The sequence below is a fragment of the Eriocheir sinensis genome, unplaced genomic scaffold (genome assembly GCF_024679095.1).
Source record: "Eriocheir sinensis breed Jianghai 21 unplaced genomic scaffold, ASM2467909v1 Scaffold85, whole genome shotgun sequence".
Taxonomy (NCBI): Eukaryota; Metazoa; Arthropoda; class Malacostraca; order Decapoda; family Varunidae; genus Eriocheir; species Eriocheir sinensis.
In genome coordinates this window covers 376,153-396,455 of record NW_026112219.1, presented here as the reverse complement: position 1 = coordinate 396,455, position 20,303 = coordinate 376,153, and the positions used below count along the sequence as shown (strand labels likewise).

Sequence of the window (20,303 nt, the reverse complement as noted above, 5' to 3'; positions counted from 1 at the left end):
GGTTCGAGACCTGCCCGGTGCCAAGAGAGTAAAAAGGTGGGCTCTTTCCGACACCCTCCTCGCGTGAAGGGGGAAAAGATGGACTGAGAATTCCAGCGTCAGCCCCGTTGTTGGGCCTCCTCCTTGAAAGAAATGGGCATCTCTGTACCAGCCGTCAGGGTGGTTGCGCGGCATGCACCGCCTTCCTCCCTTGGGGTATATCCCAAACGAAATACCAAAAAAAAAAAAAAAATAAATAAATAAATAAATAAAATGGAATATGTGCATGGTATGGTTTTGGTCTCTCCACCATGTGAAGGACATTGCTAAAAATCTAGGTTTTTAACACAGGGCAACAAAGATGATCTTATGCAACAAACCTTAGGATGAAAGGTTCTCATCTCTTATCCGTACAGTATGTACTTACGCGTCAGCGCCGATGGTTGCAGGAAATACTAGCGACGCGTATACACCCAAGGGCGGATCCAGCCTTGAGTTTTGGGGGGGGCCAACTGTTCATCGACGACGGACTGTACACATGGAATTAAGTCACATCGGATTGCATTGTGCTTTTCAGGCCGAAGAGGCCTTCCTTCTCAGCGCTTAATTCCGATTCGCTTGTGCATTGAGGCCATAGAATTGGATTTTGTTTTATGTAGTAGAGCGATGCAGTATCGACTATCGAGTTCTACATGATATGTATATGATTGAGGGAGGCTGACAGTATCTGTAACGAATTTCTTTGGGGGGGGCCAAAACATACTCTCAGAGCGTTTGGGGGGGGCCATGGCCCCGTGGCCCCCCCCCTGGATCCGCCTATGTATACACCACTGGTCTCTATTATATTATGTTATACAGAGATTAATGGGGAGCTCCCGCGGCTACCAGAGCTCCGTTACCAGAGGTTCCAATCTCTGGTACTTAATACTGATGCAAACAAACAGCGCCGCGAAAGGCGACTGTGAAAGCGGATTTCTTGTTGGAACTTGGTAGCGGCGATCGCCGCTCATTGGTAACGATCAAAACAAACAAAAGTGACTATGAGAGCGGCGCCCATATAGATGGGGGCTACTTCTGTTACCTACAATCATAACTATTAACTGTCATGACACTTCTTCATTATTAATCACTTCATGAAAAGTCGATCTGCATTTTTTTTTTAAACAATGCTAATTAACATAGGGACAGGCGTGAGTACTTATGAAGGGACACGTAGGCATAGGGACTTTTCGTGACATCTTTATGGGTTATTTGGACCCCCCACAAAAAAAATTTGGGTTAACAACACTACCACAAGGAGGTGCTCTCGCAACACCGAAGCAGCGAGCGCCGAGCAGTGGTGTTGCGAGAAATACCTCATCGCAGAAATAGGTCGCTCTGATGTCCACTACACATGCGCACTGGGGAATACATAGCAGAAAAAAAACTATTAATTTGCCTGGTTTTCTTCTGGTTTGTCCAATTGTGATCTTTGTGACGGTTGATATCGCCCGCAGGAAAACAACACAACAAACCAACAGACCAAACAACCAAGAACTCGGTGAACATCGAGGGGGAATTCTTTCTAAAATCTGCTCCATAAAGCCATCTTTTCATTAAAAGTGTTGCTCTGATGTTTGTGCTACGTACTGGAGCCGAATTACGAAAAATAAACCACAGCGGTGAGTGAAACGTACAAATAGTATGGAAGGTGAACGTTTCTCTGTGAGCTATTTTGCAGCTGCGAGTTAATTCCTACAACACGTGGCGTCCTGTCAATCTGTCACGCGGTGGTGGCTGGTGGACGAGGCGAGTGGACGGCCGCAGGTTTTGCTGTGTGGAGATGAAAACTATTGGACAGGTGAGGTGAGGGATGTTGTCTCTCTTTTGCCAGCTTCGTGTTGTCTCCCTCATGTCAGGCATTACCTAGCCATGTGTTGTCTTACCCATTCCATCCACTGCCCAGCCATGTGTTATCTCCCCCATTCCATCCACTGCCCACCATGTGTTACCTCCCCCATTCCATCCACTGCCCACCATGTGTTACCCCCCCATTCCATCCACTGCCCACCATGTGTTACCCCCCTATTCCATCCACTGCCCACCATGTGTTACCCCCCCATTCCATCCACTGCCCACCATGTGTTACCTCCCCCATTCCATCCACTGCCCACCATGTGTTACCACCCCCATTCCATTCACTGCCCACCATGTGTTACCACCCCCATTCCATTCACTGCCCACCATGTGTTACCCCCCCATTCCATCCACTGCCCACCATGTGTTACCACCCCCATTCCATTCACTGCCCACCATGTGTTTCCCCCCCATTCCATCCACTGCCCACCATGTGTTACCCCCATTCCATCCACTGCCCCCCATGTGTTACCCCCATTCCATCCACTGCCCACCATGTGTTACCCCCATTCCATCCACTGCCCACCATGTGTTACCTCCCCCATTCCATCCACTGCCCACCATGGGTTACCCCCCCAGTCCAGCCACTGCCCACCAAGTGGTACCTCCCCATTCCATCCACTGCCCACCATGTGTTACCCCCATTCCATCCACTGCCCACCATGTGTTACCTCCCCCATTCCATCCACTGCCCACCATGTGTTACCCCCCCATTCCATCCACTGCCCACCATGTGTTACCTCCCCCAACCCATCCACTGCCCACCATGTGTTACCACCCCCATTCCATTCACTGCCCACCATGTGTTACCTCCCCCATTCCATTCACTGCCCAGCCACGTGTTATTTTCCCCATTCCATCCACTGCCCAGCCACATGTTATCTCCCTCATGCCAGCCATTGCTCAATCACACCTTGTCCCATGCCAGCCTGTTGGTTACAGATGCTGTAGTTTTCACATTAGTGTTGAAAGCAAATGTGTTTCCAGGAAATGACATGAAATTCCGAGTAATGGGTCTATCTTCAAGCGAAGTAATTTGTGGTGGCCAGGAAATGACCGGTAATGGAATTCCAAACTGTCTATTTGGTAAACAGGAAGGATAGGGGTTGTTAGCTAGGGAGAAGGATTGAGATGGTTTAGAGAATATAGGATGATGAGGTGACTGGCATGGGTAATGTTGATGTTGTAATTAGGTTTTAATGTACTAAACCTCTATAGTGAAGTTGTTAGCGTGCTTAGCTTCAAATCTGTTGGCTTGTGTTCGAATCATTTGGCTTGCAGCCTACCCTCCCTCTCAGGCTGCTGGTCAATAAATGGGTACCTGGGAAAACCTGGGGAAAATAATTGTGATAACATATGTCATACATGCCCTGTGTCCTTGGATTATGGGTTATTTCCCGCCATTGGCTCAAGGGTCAGTTTGACAGATGAGCACCAAGGCCTTCTGCAGCTATAGCATATGCCCCAACTTTACCTTTACTTATCAATCTTGTGGATGGAAGCAGTCTTCCTTTTACACCTCAGCAATTCCAGTATGCCTCCAATAACCACCAGTTATGAAATTTTATTCAAGGTTTTACTCATAACTAAAGGTGCAGTGGTGGACCTTGTTAGTATTAACAGGAAAATCTCCAAAATTATATATGAGTGCACATTTCTGTTATATTGATCATTACATTTGTATTTATGTTAAGTTTCTACACATTGTTGAAATACGTACATATATGGTGGTAGGAAGGTAATTACAACAATTGCTCTGGGATCTTTAATGTATTTGTTTTTACTACAGTTTTGTCTATTATCTTTAATTTGGAGTATATCTTTGTATTGAACCACCCACTCCACTGGTATTGGAAATGGGGCATGTAATGTTTATACAAGATTATTATATTATAACATAAAAAAATCTTTTGATTAGAGAAGTTTTGAAGGAAATAATATTGTTGGGTATTGTGGATCAGTCACACCTGTATCATACATGACTTCAAAAATTGTATTGATTTACAGCTGAGCTGCTGAATGGCAGAGTTGTGGCAGCAGCCAGCCAGTAAGGAGGTGACTGCTGGCTCAGCTCTTCAATGTCGGTGGGTTGATAAGGCAAGATGGAGGCTTGCTTGATAATGCAGTGCAGGTGTAATAAAATGACATAAATCTTGATTTCAAAAGGCTATTCAACTGTAGTTTTTTTACAGGCATCTCAAGACAAAAAAATGAGTTTTGTTCATCAACATATAGTGAATTTTATCCAATTTATGAAACTATGGAATATGAGGCATGATTATACAGTATTATTAACGGAGTTGCCCTAAAGATGACAGAGGCCTTCCAGTGATGGTTTGGTGGTTTAGATTTGCAGGTGATACAGTCTTTCTAAGTGATTCTGAGAAAAGAAAGAATGATTGAGGAACACCACAGAATGAGTCTGAAAGTTGATTTTAACCTGGTTCTGGCGACGGGCCAAATATGTGGCTTTACCGCGTACCAACGATGGGCCAAATTCTTGCCATGACATAAACCCCTATATATATATATATATATATATATATATATATATATATATATATATATATATATATATATATATATATATATATATATATATATATGCATTTGGTCACAAATGCATTGATACATATGATATAATGGTTTGTGTGAGTGATGATTTTTTTTCTCATTAATTCGCTTTGAGGGATCTTAAGAAACATGATCGCTGCAGCTACCGGGTTAAGATGACTAGGAAGAAAGTTATGGTAATATTTGATAATCATTTGGTAGGATAACAAATACTGGTTGACAATGAAACACTTGAGAGAGGAGAGGAGTACACTTATATCTAGGACTAACTAGTAGTACAAAACCAGCCCTTGAAAAATCATTCAGAAAAAGAGGAGAAATGCGAGAGTGCTTTCGAAATTCATAGCACAGTAGGATCTCACCAATAATAATGTTTCCTATATATTATAACATTATCAACTATAACAAAAAGTTAGAATAGATGCAACTCCTTTACAATGATGTTTGGACCCTTAATAAAAAAACAACTGATTTTTTTCTGGAAGGAAGCATTTGGGGGCATCTTGGATAGCATTTGCTGCCATCTTGATGATGTAGTCAACAGACTTGCACCTTGGTAGTGTCCAAGAATGCATGCAGGAGGAGATTTTTGGTGCCGTCACCTGTTACCACAGTTTACCTTCCCCAGGTGTCCCTAGGTGCCCATTTATTGACCAGCCCGAAAGGGAAGATGAACAGCTGGGTGAGCTGCACGCCGACTGCCCACGGGACGGGATTCGAACCCAGGCCCACGGAGTAGTAGCCAGGCACGCTGACCATTAGACCGTGGAGGCATATAAACTGTGGTAACCCAGATGTCACACTGACCCTGTGTCCCTGGGTAATGAGCTCCCTCCCACCACAGGCTCAAGGGGCAGTGTGACGGAGATGAGCACTGAGGCCATGCGCAGCTATAGCGTATGCCCCCAACATTACCTTTACCTTTATCACCTGTGGATTTTCAATATTTTTTTCCATTTGAATGCCTTCTTTCAATACTTTTTATATGAAGCTACTGAAATTACTGAATCAACATAGATAATATGAAATCACCTTAAGATAGTTATAATGAGATGTTTGGTGGGATGATTGGCCCAAGGCTACCAAAGCTACCAATCGATGCAGCCACACTCCGGCACTAAAGTCTTGGCTTCTTCATTGCCTTTTTTTGTTTTATGACCTGAGTCTTTAAATCTATAATTAAGTCTTACACCTTGTGTAGTTTCTGGTCATATTTTCTACACCAGTTAGTGTTGATAGACTTATCCTATATATTAATGTGTGTTTGTACATATTTGTCATTTACTTGCTGATACACAAAACAAAATTTATTGACTAACACCTAAAGTCACTGTTCACAGGTAAGTACCTTGCATGCCTCGTCGAGGGACAGCTCCGTGGGACCTCAGCAGCGACACCTCCACATGGTGCCAAGGTAAAGAAAGAGGACATTGTTTGTTTGTTTAGGAGGTAGGCACTGCTAGGATCCTAACCTTTGGCTTGCCTTTCAGGTGCACTAATGTTTCCAGCATTGATTTTTTACTTCAACAGATGTTTCATGCATCAGAAATTCCATGTTATGTCCATGACAGCAGCAGGAGCTTCTGTAAGGAAACTCACCTTAAAGTAGCTTATAAGATGTTTGGTGGGATGATTGTTCCAAGGCAGCAGCCTCTTCACAAGAAAACAAGACTGCTTCAATGCAGTTGGAAAGTGTGATTTTTGGGTAAGTGCCCAGTATGTAAAGTTTTGGGAAAGAACTGTAGCTACTCTATATTATGGATTTTCTGCACTTAGCTTATGAAAAGTTGATAAAAAACATAATTAATAGAATATCAAGAATCAAACAAATGCTACATTGTCTTACCAGTCATAATGTTTTATGTTGTTGTCTCATGTTTATGAAAATATAAATTTTATCAGAGATATCCATGATGAGTTGCTGTGTATTATATCAGTTCCTATGAGACTGTTAGTTATACTGGAAAAGTTTTCAGACAAATCCTGCCATACCAAGTGATCCTGGTATTCAAAGTGTATGGGGAAAAGAACAAAGCTGTGCACTGCATCTTGAAAGAGGAAATGAAAAGTTTGTAACTTTTGTGTCTAGGTACCTAATTCAGGCTCTTGTCTTTGTTGCTTGTATATCCTTATTTTCTGTGTTATAATGCAAAATATGATACAAATAATAACCAGTGTTAAAAATAGCCAGTTTTAACAGAACTTGGCCTTTGAAATTCCAAAACTTGGCTTCTTAGCAATGCCTAGATTAGTGAAATTGCTTTAATAACTCAGATGACTAAATTTGAGCCAGATAACACATTTCAGAGCATAAGAGTCTGATTTCCTGTCCTCCCATAGCCTGGAATGCTAAGAACTGAACAACATGAATGACTGAGTAGCCTGCTGTCCTGTTCTCCATCTTGGAATGTTAATAATTCAAGTGAACAAAGAACAGAGTACTCTTTAAGTCCTGCCCTCCTTCATCTTGGAATGCTAACATAGATCTGCACAACAATGAAGAGAACTCTCTGGATTGATGGTAGGTATTTCTGGTATCTAATACAGGTACATAAAACTTTATTTGCCTTTCAGAATCCCTTGCATACTTAACTTCAATGTGATAGTATGCCATAAGTAATGGATAGTTCATTGGTAGAGGTCTTGCCTCCGTTTTTACTTTTCTTTTCAGCATTATGATCACAAGTTAGTTGGGGTCATGTGTGTGAGCTTCATCTGCTGTGATCTGTTTTGCACTCATATTTTTCCTTGAATCTTTCTTCCATTTTTATTTATTTATTTATTATTATTATTTTTTTTTAGCTTCTGCTTATATCACTGGTAACCTGTCTTGAGGGGGCCCATTAGTGGTGCAGCCAAATTTTATTTCTAGTAGCTGTCATGATGTATGACTTGCTTGGCCCATGCTGCCCCCTGGTGCTCCACTTGAACGAAGTTGTTTAAGTTAGGGTTGATTGAAGATCTGGGCAGCATGTGCGTAATCTTTCGCCACTCAGTGATGGCTTGAAAAATCAGTGTCTTTTGGTGGGACTTAAACCTAGGTCCACGGGCTCACCATGCTTGCATGCTGTCCACGCGGCCACCGCCTCCCTACCCCCCACCGCATAAATGGACCTCATGTGGCCCATCTAACATCAAATCATAAAACTGAAAATAACAACTCCTCCATAACTAAATTTAAAGATAATCTAAAGGTCCTTAGGTTTAATACTCATAGCTTAAGTAATAAGATTGAAAACTTGGTGTCTTGCTTCAACAGAAAATTTTGATAGAATTGCTATAACAGAAATATTCATTGACACCTCAAATACTTATATAATTCCAGAAAACAATGTACTGTAGATGATGACAGTCTCTTCAACAAAGATTGCATCAACCATAGAGGTGGAGGTGTTGCCCTTTATGCCAACAGCTACTTGCATCCCACTGATAGATCACCAAGAGACACTAATGCTGAACATTTGCGCGTGCGAGTAAATAGTGTAAAAAATTAACTTATCTCACTTACAGGGCTCCTTGTCAATCACTCTGTGATATTGAAATGTTTGGCGTTTTATGAGTCAGGTCATGACAGCGACTCACTGATATTAGGAGACTTTAATCTCCCTCATATTCCACTGGGAGTCACTGTCAGGCACTGAAGGTGAGTCACATCGAATGCTTGAATTTTGAGAGGATAATTACCCAAGTCAACTGGTCACTGAACCAACTCGACTAAATAACATGTTGTCCTCCATGTTTGAGAGCAAACAGAGTAACGCTGAGGTTACATTACCCAAAAATGACTTCATTTGCTTTCCGATCATCTGAGGTTGAAAAGCTTCTAAATAATTCAGATACATATGGAGGTACTGATCCTCTTGGCTTTTTCCCACTATTTTTCAAAACAATTAGTAATCTCCTAGCTACCAAACTGTCCGTCATTTTCAGAATTCTAATTTGGCAAGGTCGCTTTCCTATCTGTTGGTGTATTGCTAATGTTACTCCTATCATGAAGAAATCTGCTTCAGTTTTACCAGAAGAATACAGACCCATCTCTATTACTCCTATTCTGTCAAAAGTATTTGAGCGTTTGTTGGGGAAATGACTCCCTAAATATTTCATTAACTTTAATCTTCTACCACCTAACCAGTTTGGTTTTATGATGGCTTAGGAACTTGTGATGCTCTTTTGGTGTTGATACATGACCTTCAATCTTCTCTCGATTGTGGACATGAGTCTCGGCTTATTTCTTTGGATTTTAGTTTAGCCTTTGATATGGTGAATCACAAGGCATTGTTGTTTAAACTGGAAAATTCTGGTGTAGGAGGGCATGTCCTAGATGTGATCTCTGAGTTTTTAACATTAAGGACATTGATATAGGACTTAACCCTTTCCTTGCGCGCGGTGCGGATGCGACTGTCCCCTCAGGCGCAGTCGGGCAGCCCAATGGGGAGTCTATTTTAACCTCTGTATCTCAAAAACTATTCATCACAGCTAAACACCAAAAACACCACTGGAAAGAGGAGGTCCAGATCTATAGGGGTCGGTTATGTATGCCTCTCTTGCGAATGTACATGCACGTTCAGGGAGTGTTGAATGTTAACACTTACGTCGGTGCGTGTGGGATGATCAGCCATATTGAGGTAACTGCGGACATCTCTCCTTCAGACTCTGGCAAGGGAGTATTGCCAACTGCAATATTTGCAACTATTTGGTCAAAGAATCAGTCAGGTGATAGGTGAAGCTATGCAAAAATGCCGCTATATTGGGCAAAAACATCCACCAGTTACTCGTCCATAGATTTGCCGCGCTGGGCTGATATGATTTTCCACCAAATTTAGTGAAGAACCCACTCAATTGGCAATCCTGTGTTGTGAGAATTAGTGTTGGAACTCACTCAAACGCGGGAGATTTGAGTGCGGGTGGAGCTCGCAGCGAGCGTTTAGCGCCACGAGCAAATACGCTTAATGCTCGCTGCGAGCGTTTAGCAGTGAAAGGGTTTATAGTCTCGTTAGTAAATTTGCTGATGCCACAAAGATAGGTAATTCGGTCCTCTTTGACGAAGACAGACAAAGGCTACAAGAAGATTTGTATAGAATTTCAGATTGGTCTGATTAATGGAATATATATGATATAAACAGTGCCATCTTCAAATTGGCAAAAAAATAAGAGGTTTGATTATGAAATGTATGCACTAAACTCAAAAGCGTTCAGTATGTCAAGGACATTGGTGTCAAATTCAGGTCAACCCTCAAATTCTCACAGCAAAGCATTGATACAATTAAGAAAGTGAACAGAATGCTGGGCTTCATTAACCCGTTGAGCCCCACCAATAATACATAATGATCCACCAATTTTTTTTATATATTTTTTCTAGGAAATCCAATGGAATCATGAAGTTATAACAACAAAAGCACATAAAATCACTCACCATAGCCACAGAACACGCAGAACATATCTACTGAGGGGGGGTACATCTTGCGTTGTTTTTTGTGTAGCGTTGAAAATGAGAGATAAGAAAATATTAAATTAATAAATTAAATTAAATAAATGAATGAATAATTAAAAGCTACATCCCTTTAATTATGACAACCACTAGGGTAGTGAATGGTATGTGGTAGCGTGGTAGTTGTCGAGCGCTGGTCCCGGATGTTAAGGCCTCAGGACAAGTGAACACTCGTTCCGAAGTTTGTGACCAGAAGGGCGTTACTTGTGTGGTTAATTATGGAGGGTGGGAGGATTTCCGTGGGAACCACTTTTTGAGACAGCATTAAGAAATTGGATGGTGATTATGTACTATGGAGGGGATGTGTGTATGGTTCAGTAATTTCCAATGAGCAGCAAAACAGGCTCCAAATGATAACACTCGGTAAGGTTAGATATAAATATGTATTTGGTTTACTTTAAAGGTTAGCGGAGTGCTAATAAAAAATATGAACAAAAATGAATGACCGACAGGCTGTAGGCCTCTAAACTAGCTAACTACCGGCACAAGGGGAGATTTGGGGAATACACAGAATGCTTAGCTCTGTAGTTGATGGATGCGGAGGAGGAGCTGCGTGAGTGTCGGGCTCGGCAGAGGACGTCCACGATGGGAATGGGCGATCCTGGTGATGGACAGACGGGCGCCGCTGATGTAGAGATGGAGCGGCTCGGTGGTGTGGAGAGCGGCGCCCTTTGATGTAGGGAGCAGCTTGGGGGCAGTGGTATTGGAGCCCCCAGGACAGTCGAGGGGCAGGTTACCCCGCCATACAAGTTCCCATCCTGTAGTCCGTCTCACCCCGCAGGCCGTGGGTGGTCTTTCGGGGGGGGCTGAGTGGAGAGGTGGACACCGCTCTTACTCAACTCGCTGCCTTTCCTTGCTAGGGCTGCTGCTCGTCTCCTGCTAGCCCGCCTCACACAGTAGGCCGTGGGTGGTGTGTACGTTCTCCAAGCTTCTGGCTTGCTGCCGTGGTGCTCGTCTCCGGTCTACTCTCTCCCGCTTCTGCCTTGCTGCCGTGGTGCTCGCCTCAAGTCTACCCAGCTTCTGGTTTTCTGCAGTGGTGCTTGCCTCCTCAAGTCTACCCCGCTTCTGCTGCCTTCCTCCTCCTCCTCGCTTGCTCATCAGCTTCTCTCCTCCATCACGTGATCTTTTAACCCCGCATTACTGACTCTCTCCCTTCCGGAACATTCTTTTACAATCAAACCCCTACCTATCTAACTAACTAGTTATTGGTCTCTTGGAGGGGCTCGAGGCTTTGAGATGAGGGATTTCAGTAACTCGTTCATATATTCGCTCATTCGCTCGCCGTGTTATCTTCTCATAACCTTTTACGCACTTACATTCCTCAGCTACCCATTCACTCTTTCACTCATTCACTCATTCGCTCTCCCACTCGCTCACACTTACTCACTCTGTCACTCACCGACTTACTCACATTCTCTCGTTCATTCATGCACTCGCTTACACTTACTCACTCTGTTACTCACCGACTTACTCACATTCTCTCGTTCATTCACATTCGGACCGTTACATTTGTATACATAAACATTCAAATATATTATTGAAAAATAACCTTGAATGTCTATCACAATAATTGATTTTCACATATTCATGAACTAAAAATGCGCAGGTGCCACATCCATCAAAATTCCCGCTTTGTTGGTGGACAGATGAAATGAAACTGATTATACTATAGCTGGTTCACCCAAGTCTGAAGTGTTCATTATCGCGCAACGGCAACCTGCAGCCACACGGCATGTCTGATTTTGTGGATACTGCATGCTAGGCTGCTAGCCTATGAAGCAATAGTAAACAGTCGTCAGTGTCAATAATATGCAGGCAGCAATAACAAATACTGTCAATTGTAGTCGATTATGAGTAAAAAATATTAGTAATGTCGCAAATAGCTGTTTTGTTAATATAAAGCCTGCTTATTTTTCTCGGTGGTGGACAGCTTCAAGACTGTTTAATAATCACAATCAGCGATCTCGTAAATTAACAAAACAGCTATTAGCGACATTACTAATATTTTTTAACTCATAATTGACTTTAATATTGATGGTATTTGTTATTGCTGCTTGCATATTATTGACACTGACGACCGTTTACTATGCATAGGCTAGCATACATTATCCACGAAATTGAACACGCTGTGTGGCTGCAGGTTGCCGTTGCTCGATAATGCAAGCTTCAGACTCGGGTGAATCAACCATATACGTATATATATAGATACATATACAGGTAACTCGATTTACGTGAGTTTGGTTTACGCGTTTTTGAAATAACGCGGGGTCCAAAACCCAAATAAATGTTTAATTTACACGTTTTTTCACTTATACACGATATTTTATGGAGTGGCCACCAGATGTCTCACGCAACAGGACTCACACGGCGCCGCGGCCACGCAACTGAGCTCAGTTCTTCCCGCGCGCTACTTGAACAACAATACAGTACCCACGCTGCCACGCTACTCTACAATAGGGGTGGGCAGGTACCGGTACCAGTACCGGTACTAATGGTACCAGCTATACGTTACGGTACTGGTACCAGACTGCTCGGTACCGGTACCAATACTAGCCAGTCGCTCATGGTGTCCCTTATTTCTTCCTCACACGAGTGAGGCTGAGATAGTGCCTGAATGGATCTCTCTCTCTCTCTCTCTCTCTCTCTCTCTCTCTCTCCACTGAATGAAGTGAATATTTATTTTTCGATAGAAACCTACCTCTTGTTTGATTTACATTGTTTTTGATTTACGTGACCTCTTCAAGGACACAAAACTTGCGTAAATCAAGTTACCTGTATATATATATATATATATATATATATATATATATATATATATATATATATATATATATATATATATATAAATACACAGTAGAGCCCCACCTAGCGCGAGATCAATTAGCGCGAACCGCAATTAGCGCAAGCCACCATCTACCAAGAAAAAAATTAATTAGCGCGAGCAGCCACCACGACTGAATTTTGAAAATTGCGCCAAGCTGCCATGATGTGTGGCACAAGCTGCGAGAGCCCTTACTTAGCAGACGCCGCCATGTTGATACAGGGCAAGTGCTTTGTTTACGTTGTAATACTGAAAAGTGTGTATAAGTGAAAAAGAAGAAAAGAGGAACGAAAGGAGGAGGACCTAAGAAGCGATACAAAGCGTCACAGGTCAAAAGAAGAAGAAGGATGTGGATATGGGCAACTGACCTTGGCCGTGTGTGACACACACCCAGAAAATTTGGATTTGCCGGTTGTCCAAGCTGCTGCCAACGCGGTGGGAAGAAAAGGGCTCTGTGTGACACCAGGTTACGGTGAACCGACAACTCGCTCACGGATGGGCGCACGGGCGTTGCCAGTAGCCACAACGGTTAGAAGAAAACGGCCAGTGTGATACTGCCTTAAGGCAACGAGGCCACTGACCGGGTGAGCGCTGGCGATGACGTCATCGGACTCCGAGCGAATCACAAGCGTGTTTTCAGAGCTCAGCCAATCGTAGGGTTGTTTTTTTAATGTGAGTGATTATTTTGAGTAATTATCAAACACAAAAGTCAGACCCACGTGTGCACCAAATAATTTTTTTCATATTGGTTACTCTATTCAATTAGCGCGAATTCAGTTAGTGCTACTGCGTTCATCCACCTAATTCTCACGTTCAGTGGTTAATGATAATGATAATAATAATAATGATGATAGTAATAATCATAATAATAATAATAATAATATCATAATAATAATAATAATAATAGTAATAATAATAATAATAATAATAATAATAATAATAATAATATCATAATCATAACAATGATAACAATAACAATAATAATTAATAGTAATAATAATCCTAGCACAGACAGATTGAGTACACCCAGTCAGGACTCGAACCACAGGTATGGTGCTCGCCACCAGCCTTGTTTACAGAGGTTTACGGAGGTAGAAAAGTGAGATGCTCACCCTGCCTCTCACCCAACCTCAAATTGACAGGGGGTGACTAAGTCTTTAATCAAGCCGGACACCTATATGTCATGAACACCTGTGTCAGGCTTGATTAAAAACTCAGTCACCCCTGTTGAGTTGAGGTTAGGTGAGATGCAGGGTGAGCATCTCACTTTTATACTGCAGTACAGCGGGGTGGTGGTGAGCGCCACGCCTGTGGTTCGAGTCCTGGCTGGATGTACCTAATGATAATAATAATAATAATAATAATAATAATAATAATAATAATAATAATAAAAGTAATAATAACAATAATAATAATGATAATAATAATAATAATAGTAATAGTAATAATAATAATAATAATAATAATAATAATAATAATATTAATATTATCCCCACTATGCATCTAATTTAGCTTGGTTAAATTCTTGTATCCTTTAACCCTTTCGTTGCTAAACGCTTGCAGTGAGCACTAGCGTAACTTGCCGGTGGTGCTACACACTTGCTGCAAGCTCCAGTGTGTTCCAACACTATTTCTCACCCCACAGCTGCCAATTCAGTGGGTTTTCCACGAAATTTGGTGGATAATCATATCAGCCTAGCTTGGAAAATCTACAGACGAACAATTGGTGGATGTTGCTGTCCAATATAGTGGCATTTTTGCATATCTTCACCTATCACCTAACTTATATTTTGACCAAATTGTTGTAAATTTTGCAGTTAGCAATACTGCCCTGCCAGCACCCCATCATCAAAAGATCTAACTCAGTAGTTGCCTTACGGCTGACCGTCACGCACGTGTAAATGTACGTCTTCACAGGCAACACCCCCTGGACGTGCCTCTACATTCGCAGGAGAGGCTTACATTACCAAATCTTATAGATTTTGGCATCCTCTTTGCAATGTTTTTTTTGTTTTTTAGCTGTGATGAATAGCTTTTGAGATGCAGAGGCTAAAAGAGCGAGCACTAGCATCACTTGCTGGTCGTGCTAAAAGCTTGCTGCGAGCGCCAGTCGCACTCACAGCAAAAAACACCCCCTGAACGTGCCTGTACATTCACAGGAGAAGCTTACATAACCGAATTTTATAGATCTTAGCCTCCTCTTTCCAATGGTGCTTTTGTTTTGTAGCTGTGATTAATAGTTTTTGAGATACACGGTTAAAAGTGATCCCCTTCCCCCGCTGGGGTGCCTGAGTGCGCCTGAGGGGATAGTCTCGTTGCGAGTGCTTAGCAAGGAAAGGGTTAAAACATATATTCCATAAAACCACAAATTTTCTATATTCTGTAAATTCTAGATAATTCAAATTGACTGGAAATGGTTTAGCAAAACAGACAACTTGGATGAGCTTCCTTAGAGAAGAACCAAAAATTAATTCAGCAGTGACAGTGTGGGAGTATCAATATAAAAATGTATGAAAATGTAACCCATTAGTTGCCAGGTTTCTAAATTGTAATGAGGAATGTAAAGTTTAGTAAAGTTAGGAGCATATGCTATTAGTTGTGCATGGCCTCAGTGCTCATCTCCATACCATTGGCCTGTGGTGGGTAAGAACCTATTACCCTGGGACACGGCCAGTGCAACATCCGGGCTACCACAGTTTACCTTGTTTAGGTTGCCTGAGGTACTCATTTATTGACCATCTTGAAAGGAAGGATGAACAGCAGGGTGAGCTGTTCAATGGGTGTCCTGGCAGTGACAGCCATTGTGGAGTACAGAGTAGGTATCAACTGTTGGCTTCTGGATAGAATTATGAAAAACTTACACATGGGCCCCTCCCTCTCCTATCCAAATATGGGGAAGGATATTCCATAAATCCTTGTGTATGTTATAATTCTCTAAGAAATAAAAATGGAGTTGCTAAGTAACTTCAACTTACTTTGTGTAAAAAAATACTCATGGCATTACATTCTATATTTGTTTAATTATGATAAAACAAGCTGGATGACAGAAACACTTATGTCAGGGAATAATGATCACATGGCATCACAGACAGAAAACAAATGCAAATTATTCTTTATGTAATGAATAACAAGCAAGCTGGGGGTATACTTTGTTTAATGATGTGATTCATGCCTCAGGACTTCACGGCATAATCACAACTTTTCCGGTCCTGGAGCCATGGAAGATCCCTATGAAGGTATAGGGCATGTTGCTGAAGCCTTGCACTATGGACTCCCGGTACTGCAGCTTCCCCTGGTGAGACCGAGCGTTTTGTCATAACAAAATGTCAGCGAAGAAAAACCTATACATCAATATGTTTAATAGTAAAGGTCTTTGTGTTTTGAATGGAAACATGGCCCCTGTTTGCTACTTACCTCCTCTACCCACTTCCTCATCTGCTTGGAGCTTTTCTCCCAGAGGTGCTTCCAGCGGTAGATAACAAATCCCTTGATAGTTAGCTGCTTCCACAAGATAAGCGACTCACTGAATGGACCTGGCGGAAGAGTTTATATTGTTAAGTTTCAAACCTTAAGGGATCGCTGTGCTGTCCAGCTTTCTAATGTGAGAGTTTACACACTCTTGGTATTGGCAAACCCTTGGGTAGCTTTCCTTGATCTATATTCCCTACTTCTAATGACTTTTCCTTTAAGAGGGCAGTATAACAGCACCTTCAGCTAAATTTGATTATGTTTTGACATCTATCTATCTTTTTTCAAGGAGCATCATGCCACAGGATTTTTTCCCTCTTCACACCGTCTCTTAAAATAACTGATTAGAGAGAGGTAGGAAGAGACAGGGAAAGAGGAAGAATGAGACATAGGTAGGGGGGAGAGAGAGAATACATCTTGGGCCAGCTCATAAAAATGGCTTAGACCTTTCATGGGGTACTCGTGTGTGTGTGTGTGTGTGTGTGTTCACCTAGTTTTATTTACCAAGTTGTGGTATATGGGAGAGGAGCAGAAAATACCTGCCAAAGTAAAATAATTGAAGTTATGGATGAGAATGGAAAGATGTTGAAAGATGGGGAAAATGTGAAAGAAAGATGGAGAGAATATTTCAAAAACAATGAATTTTGAGGATGGACGTCCAGCAGCTGTAACAGCAGCAGTTTTGGGTGGAGGTAGAGGAGGAGTATATAAAGAAGGAAGTATAACTATTGAAGAAATAAATCAAGCAATAAAAAGATTGAAAAATGGAAAGGCAGCAGGAATTGATGGAATCACAGCAGAAATGTTGAAGTGTGGAGGAGATTTAGTTACTAAATGGATGGTCAAGATATGTGAAGTGGCATGGGAGGGGGTGGTGATGGCAGCAGACTGGACAAAAGCCATCATTGTCCCAGTTTACAAGGGGAAGGGCAGGAGAGGGGAGTGTGGGAGCTATGGAGGTATAAGTCTCCTGAGTATACCCGGAAAGGTATATGGAAAAGTCATAATAGAGAGGGTGCAAAGACTTACAGAAGAGAAAATCAGTGAAGAACAATTCAGGAGGCTTCAGGAAGGGAAGGGGATGTGTGGATCAGATACGTATTTGCCTTCAGGATGGCAGTAGAATGAATATTAGCGAAAGGAAAGAAACTATACACTGCCTTCATGGATTTAGAAAAAGCTTATGACAGAGTTGATTGGATGGCATTGTGGGATGTTTTAAAGATAAATGGTGTGGGAGGAAAAGTGCTTAATGCAATAAAGTCTTTCTATGAGGATGCATCTGCATGTGTCAAAATTAGTGGAGAAACAAGTGAACATTTTGAGATAAAAGTGGGCTTAAGGCAGGGGTGTGTCATATCACCATGGTTGTTCAATATTTATATGGATGGTGTTGTGAGAGAAATGAAGGGCAAAGTTTGGGAAGTTGGAGTAAAAATTTTCGCTGAGGGAAGGAAGTGGGTGCTGAATTCAATCTTATTTGCTGATGACACAGTGCTCATTGCAGAAAATGAAAGTGACTTACAAAATTTGGTCAGTGTGTTTGATAGTGTATGTAAAAGGAGAAAGCTGAAAGTAAATGTCAACAAAAGTAAAGTGATGGTTTGTGAGCGGAGTAGAAGTGAGGTCGTGGCTTTTGTATGCCCATATAGAGTGGGAATTGAATGTGAAAAAGAATGCAAAATAATTTTGAATGGTGAAGAAATGGAGGAGGTTAATGAGTTTTAAGTACCTTGGATCAGTTGTGTGTAAGCATGGTGGTACAGAGGGAGAGACAAGAGAATGGGCATTGTAAGGAAGAAGGGTGGTAGGGTCTTTGGGACATATCATGAATGGCAGAAGTGTGAGCATGGAGGTAAAGAGAGATTGAGAAATACAATAATAGTACCAACCCTCACATATGCAAGCAGAACATGGGCCTGGAATGAAAGTCAGAGGTCTAGAGTGCAGGCAGTGGAAATGAGTTATTTGAGGAGTGCATGTGGTGTGAGTAGAATGGATGGAATGAGTAATGAAAGTGTATATGAGTGTTTAGGAATGTGTCACGGGGGTGAAGGGAAGAAGTGTGGAGTGGTAAAAGAAGTGAAGCAACAGACTTTAAAGTAGTTTGGTCACATGGAGTGAATGGAGGAGAGTAAGATGACCAGGAGGGTATATGTGAGTGAGATAGAGGGAGGGAATGTTAGAGGACGACCTCCAGTGAAATGGAGAGATAGGGTGCAAGAGTACGTTAGGGAGAGGGGTGAAAGATCCTTGAGAAACTTTGAGCAGGAAAGGAGGGAGTGTACGAATAGGGAAAGATGGAAACTCTTCTACCGTGGCCATCCCCTGGTGGGAGCTCCTCGGAGCAGGTGTCGATGAGATGAGGATGATGATGAGCTACGCTTGTACTGTCCCGTCTCTATCTTATCCAACTTGGCCGTAAAATCGTGAATCGTCTTTGCATGGAGCACATCTTTTTCCAGGGCGTTTCAGGTATCTACCACTCTTTGTGGAAAGCTATTCTTCTTCATGTCTCTTCTACAGGCCTCCTTTTTCATCTTCCTTCCATGACCTCTTGATTCTCTTGTATCCCACATTATTAGATCTTTGTCTGCTTTTTCCATCCCACTCAGCACCCTATATACCACAATCAGATCTCCTCTCTCCCTCCTTTGTTCCGGTGTCTGTAGGTTCAGCTGCTTCAATCTCTCTTCGTATATCAAGTCTTAGTCCTGGAACCAGCTTTGTTGCTGCCCTCTGAATCCTTTCTACATATTTTCCTTAAATAAGACTTTGTACTCGGTGACCATACTATTGCTGCACATTCCAACCTTGGATGTATCATGGTTTTAATAATTTTCTCAATTTCCTCATCCAGATATTGAAATGCAACGTTTATGTTTCTCACCAGGTTGTATGTTTCACCTACAATTCTGTTTGTGTTTCCATGGCGACAAATAATCCAATTCAGTAACTCCCAGGTCCTTTTTCATTGATGTTTTCTTAACCCTTAAAGCACGGGTGTTGACATTAGTCGATAGCTGGTGCCTGGGCTCAAATTGCGGGTGTCGACAATACTCGACAAGGCATTTTTTGACTTAGTGTGCCGTCAAATTTAATTTGTTTGTGCTGAAGTAGAGTAACCATGTCGTTTTCTTTCAAATAATACCCAACCATGCTCCCTTGACTACGGTAATTATTGGTCAGTGTATTCCTTGTGTTAGCTTTGATAAGATGTCCGTTAGACATCCCCCCTCTTCTCACCTTCCAGTGAATTTAATCCACAAGATGGGGGCCCTTTGACCACAGCACCCATCAAGGGCATCAGGAAGGCCAAGTTAGGGTTTTTGGGTGTGTTTCACATAAACTGTATAAAAGTTATGCTTTTTTAACTAAATCATAGAAGGGAAGTCCACTAGGGGTGGAAGACTGTCTATAATAATTTGTTCTCAGTGATCCTACTTCAATATTCCGTACTCGCTCCAGCAATTTTTATAGCCATCAAATTAAAAGATCTCCTCCAAATTCACTTCTTCATCTTTCCCTCTTCTCCTTATCCCTGACGGCAGCACCGCCGTCTCATCTATCTCTAAGGCTGAACTCTTCTCTCAAACTTTCTGTAAAAACTCCACTCTGGATGATTCTGGGCATACTCCTCCTACTCATCCCCCCTCTGACTCCTTTATGCCTGTTATTAAGATTCTTCCAAATGATGTTTTCTATGCCCTCTCTGGCCTCAACTCTCAGAAGGCTTATGGACCTGATGGAGTACCTCCTATTGTCCTTAAAAACTATGCTTCTGTGCTGACACCCTGCCTGGTCAAACTTTCGCCTCTGCCTGTTAACATCTACCTTTCCTTCCTGCTGGAAGTACGCCTACATACAGCCTGTGCCTAAGAAGGGTGTCCATTCCAATCCCCAAAACTACTGCCCTATAGCTTAATTTGTTAGTCACTAATGTAAAAATATTATGTACATATGAATGTGTGTGTCGAAACACGAGCTCAGGATCATGCGGCAGGATGTTATTGGACACGTGTGGCTTTTCTCCTTTTTTTTTAGTGCGACTGCTCACATAAACTTTGTAACTATAGT

General features: G+C 42.1%; 1 protein-coding gene and 1 long non-coding RNA gene across 3 annotated transcripts in view; one reads left to right on the top strand and one right to left on the bottom strand.

Annotated features, from left to right (window-relative positions):
• Positions 1-1,456: 1,456 nt before the first annotated feature.
• LOC126994690 (uncharacterized) lies at positions 1,457-9,945 on the top strand. 2 transcript variants are annotated; one of them, XR_007749471.1, is made up of 4 exons: positions 1,457-1,819; positions 3,883-3,959; positions 5,790-6,517; positions 6,790-9,945. It is a non-coding gene; the product is annotated as an uncharacterized LOC126994690 (long non-coding RNA). The 2 variants fall into 2 exon arrangements; XR_007749470.1 differs by having other exon boundaries at positions 5,790-6,538.
• A 5,813-nt stretch (positions 9,946-15,758) lies between these two features.
• LOC126994692 (prostaglandin reductase 1-like) overlaps positions 15,759-20,303 on the bottom strand; it is a 37,966-nt gene continuing 33,421 nt past the window's right edge. Inside the window, exons 8-9 of the mRNA XM_050853990.1 lie at positions 16,173-16,291; positions 15,759-16,050 (exon numbers count right to left, since the gene is read on the bottom strand). Coding sequence (XP_050709947.1) covers positions 15,940-16,050; positions 16,173-16,291 — 230 coding nt within the window. The 3' untranslated portion in view covers positions 15,759-15,939. The remainder of the gene's footprint in view (positions 16,051-16,172; positions 16,292-20,303) is intronic.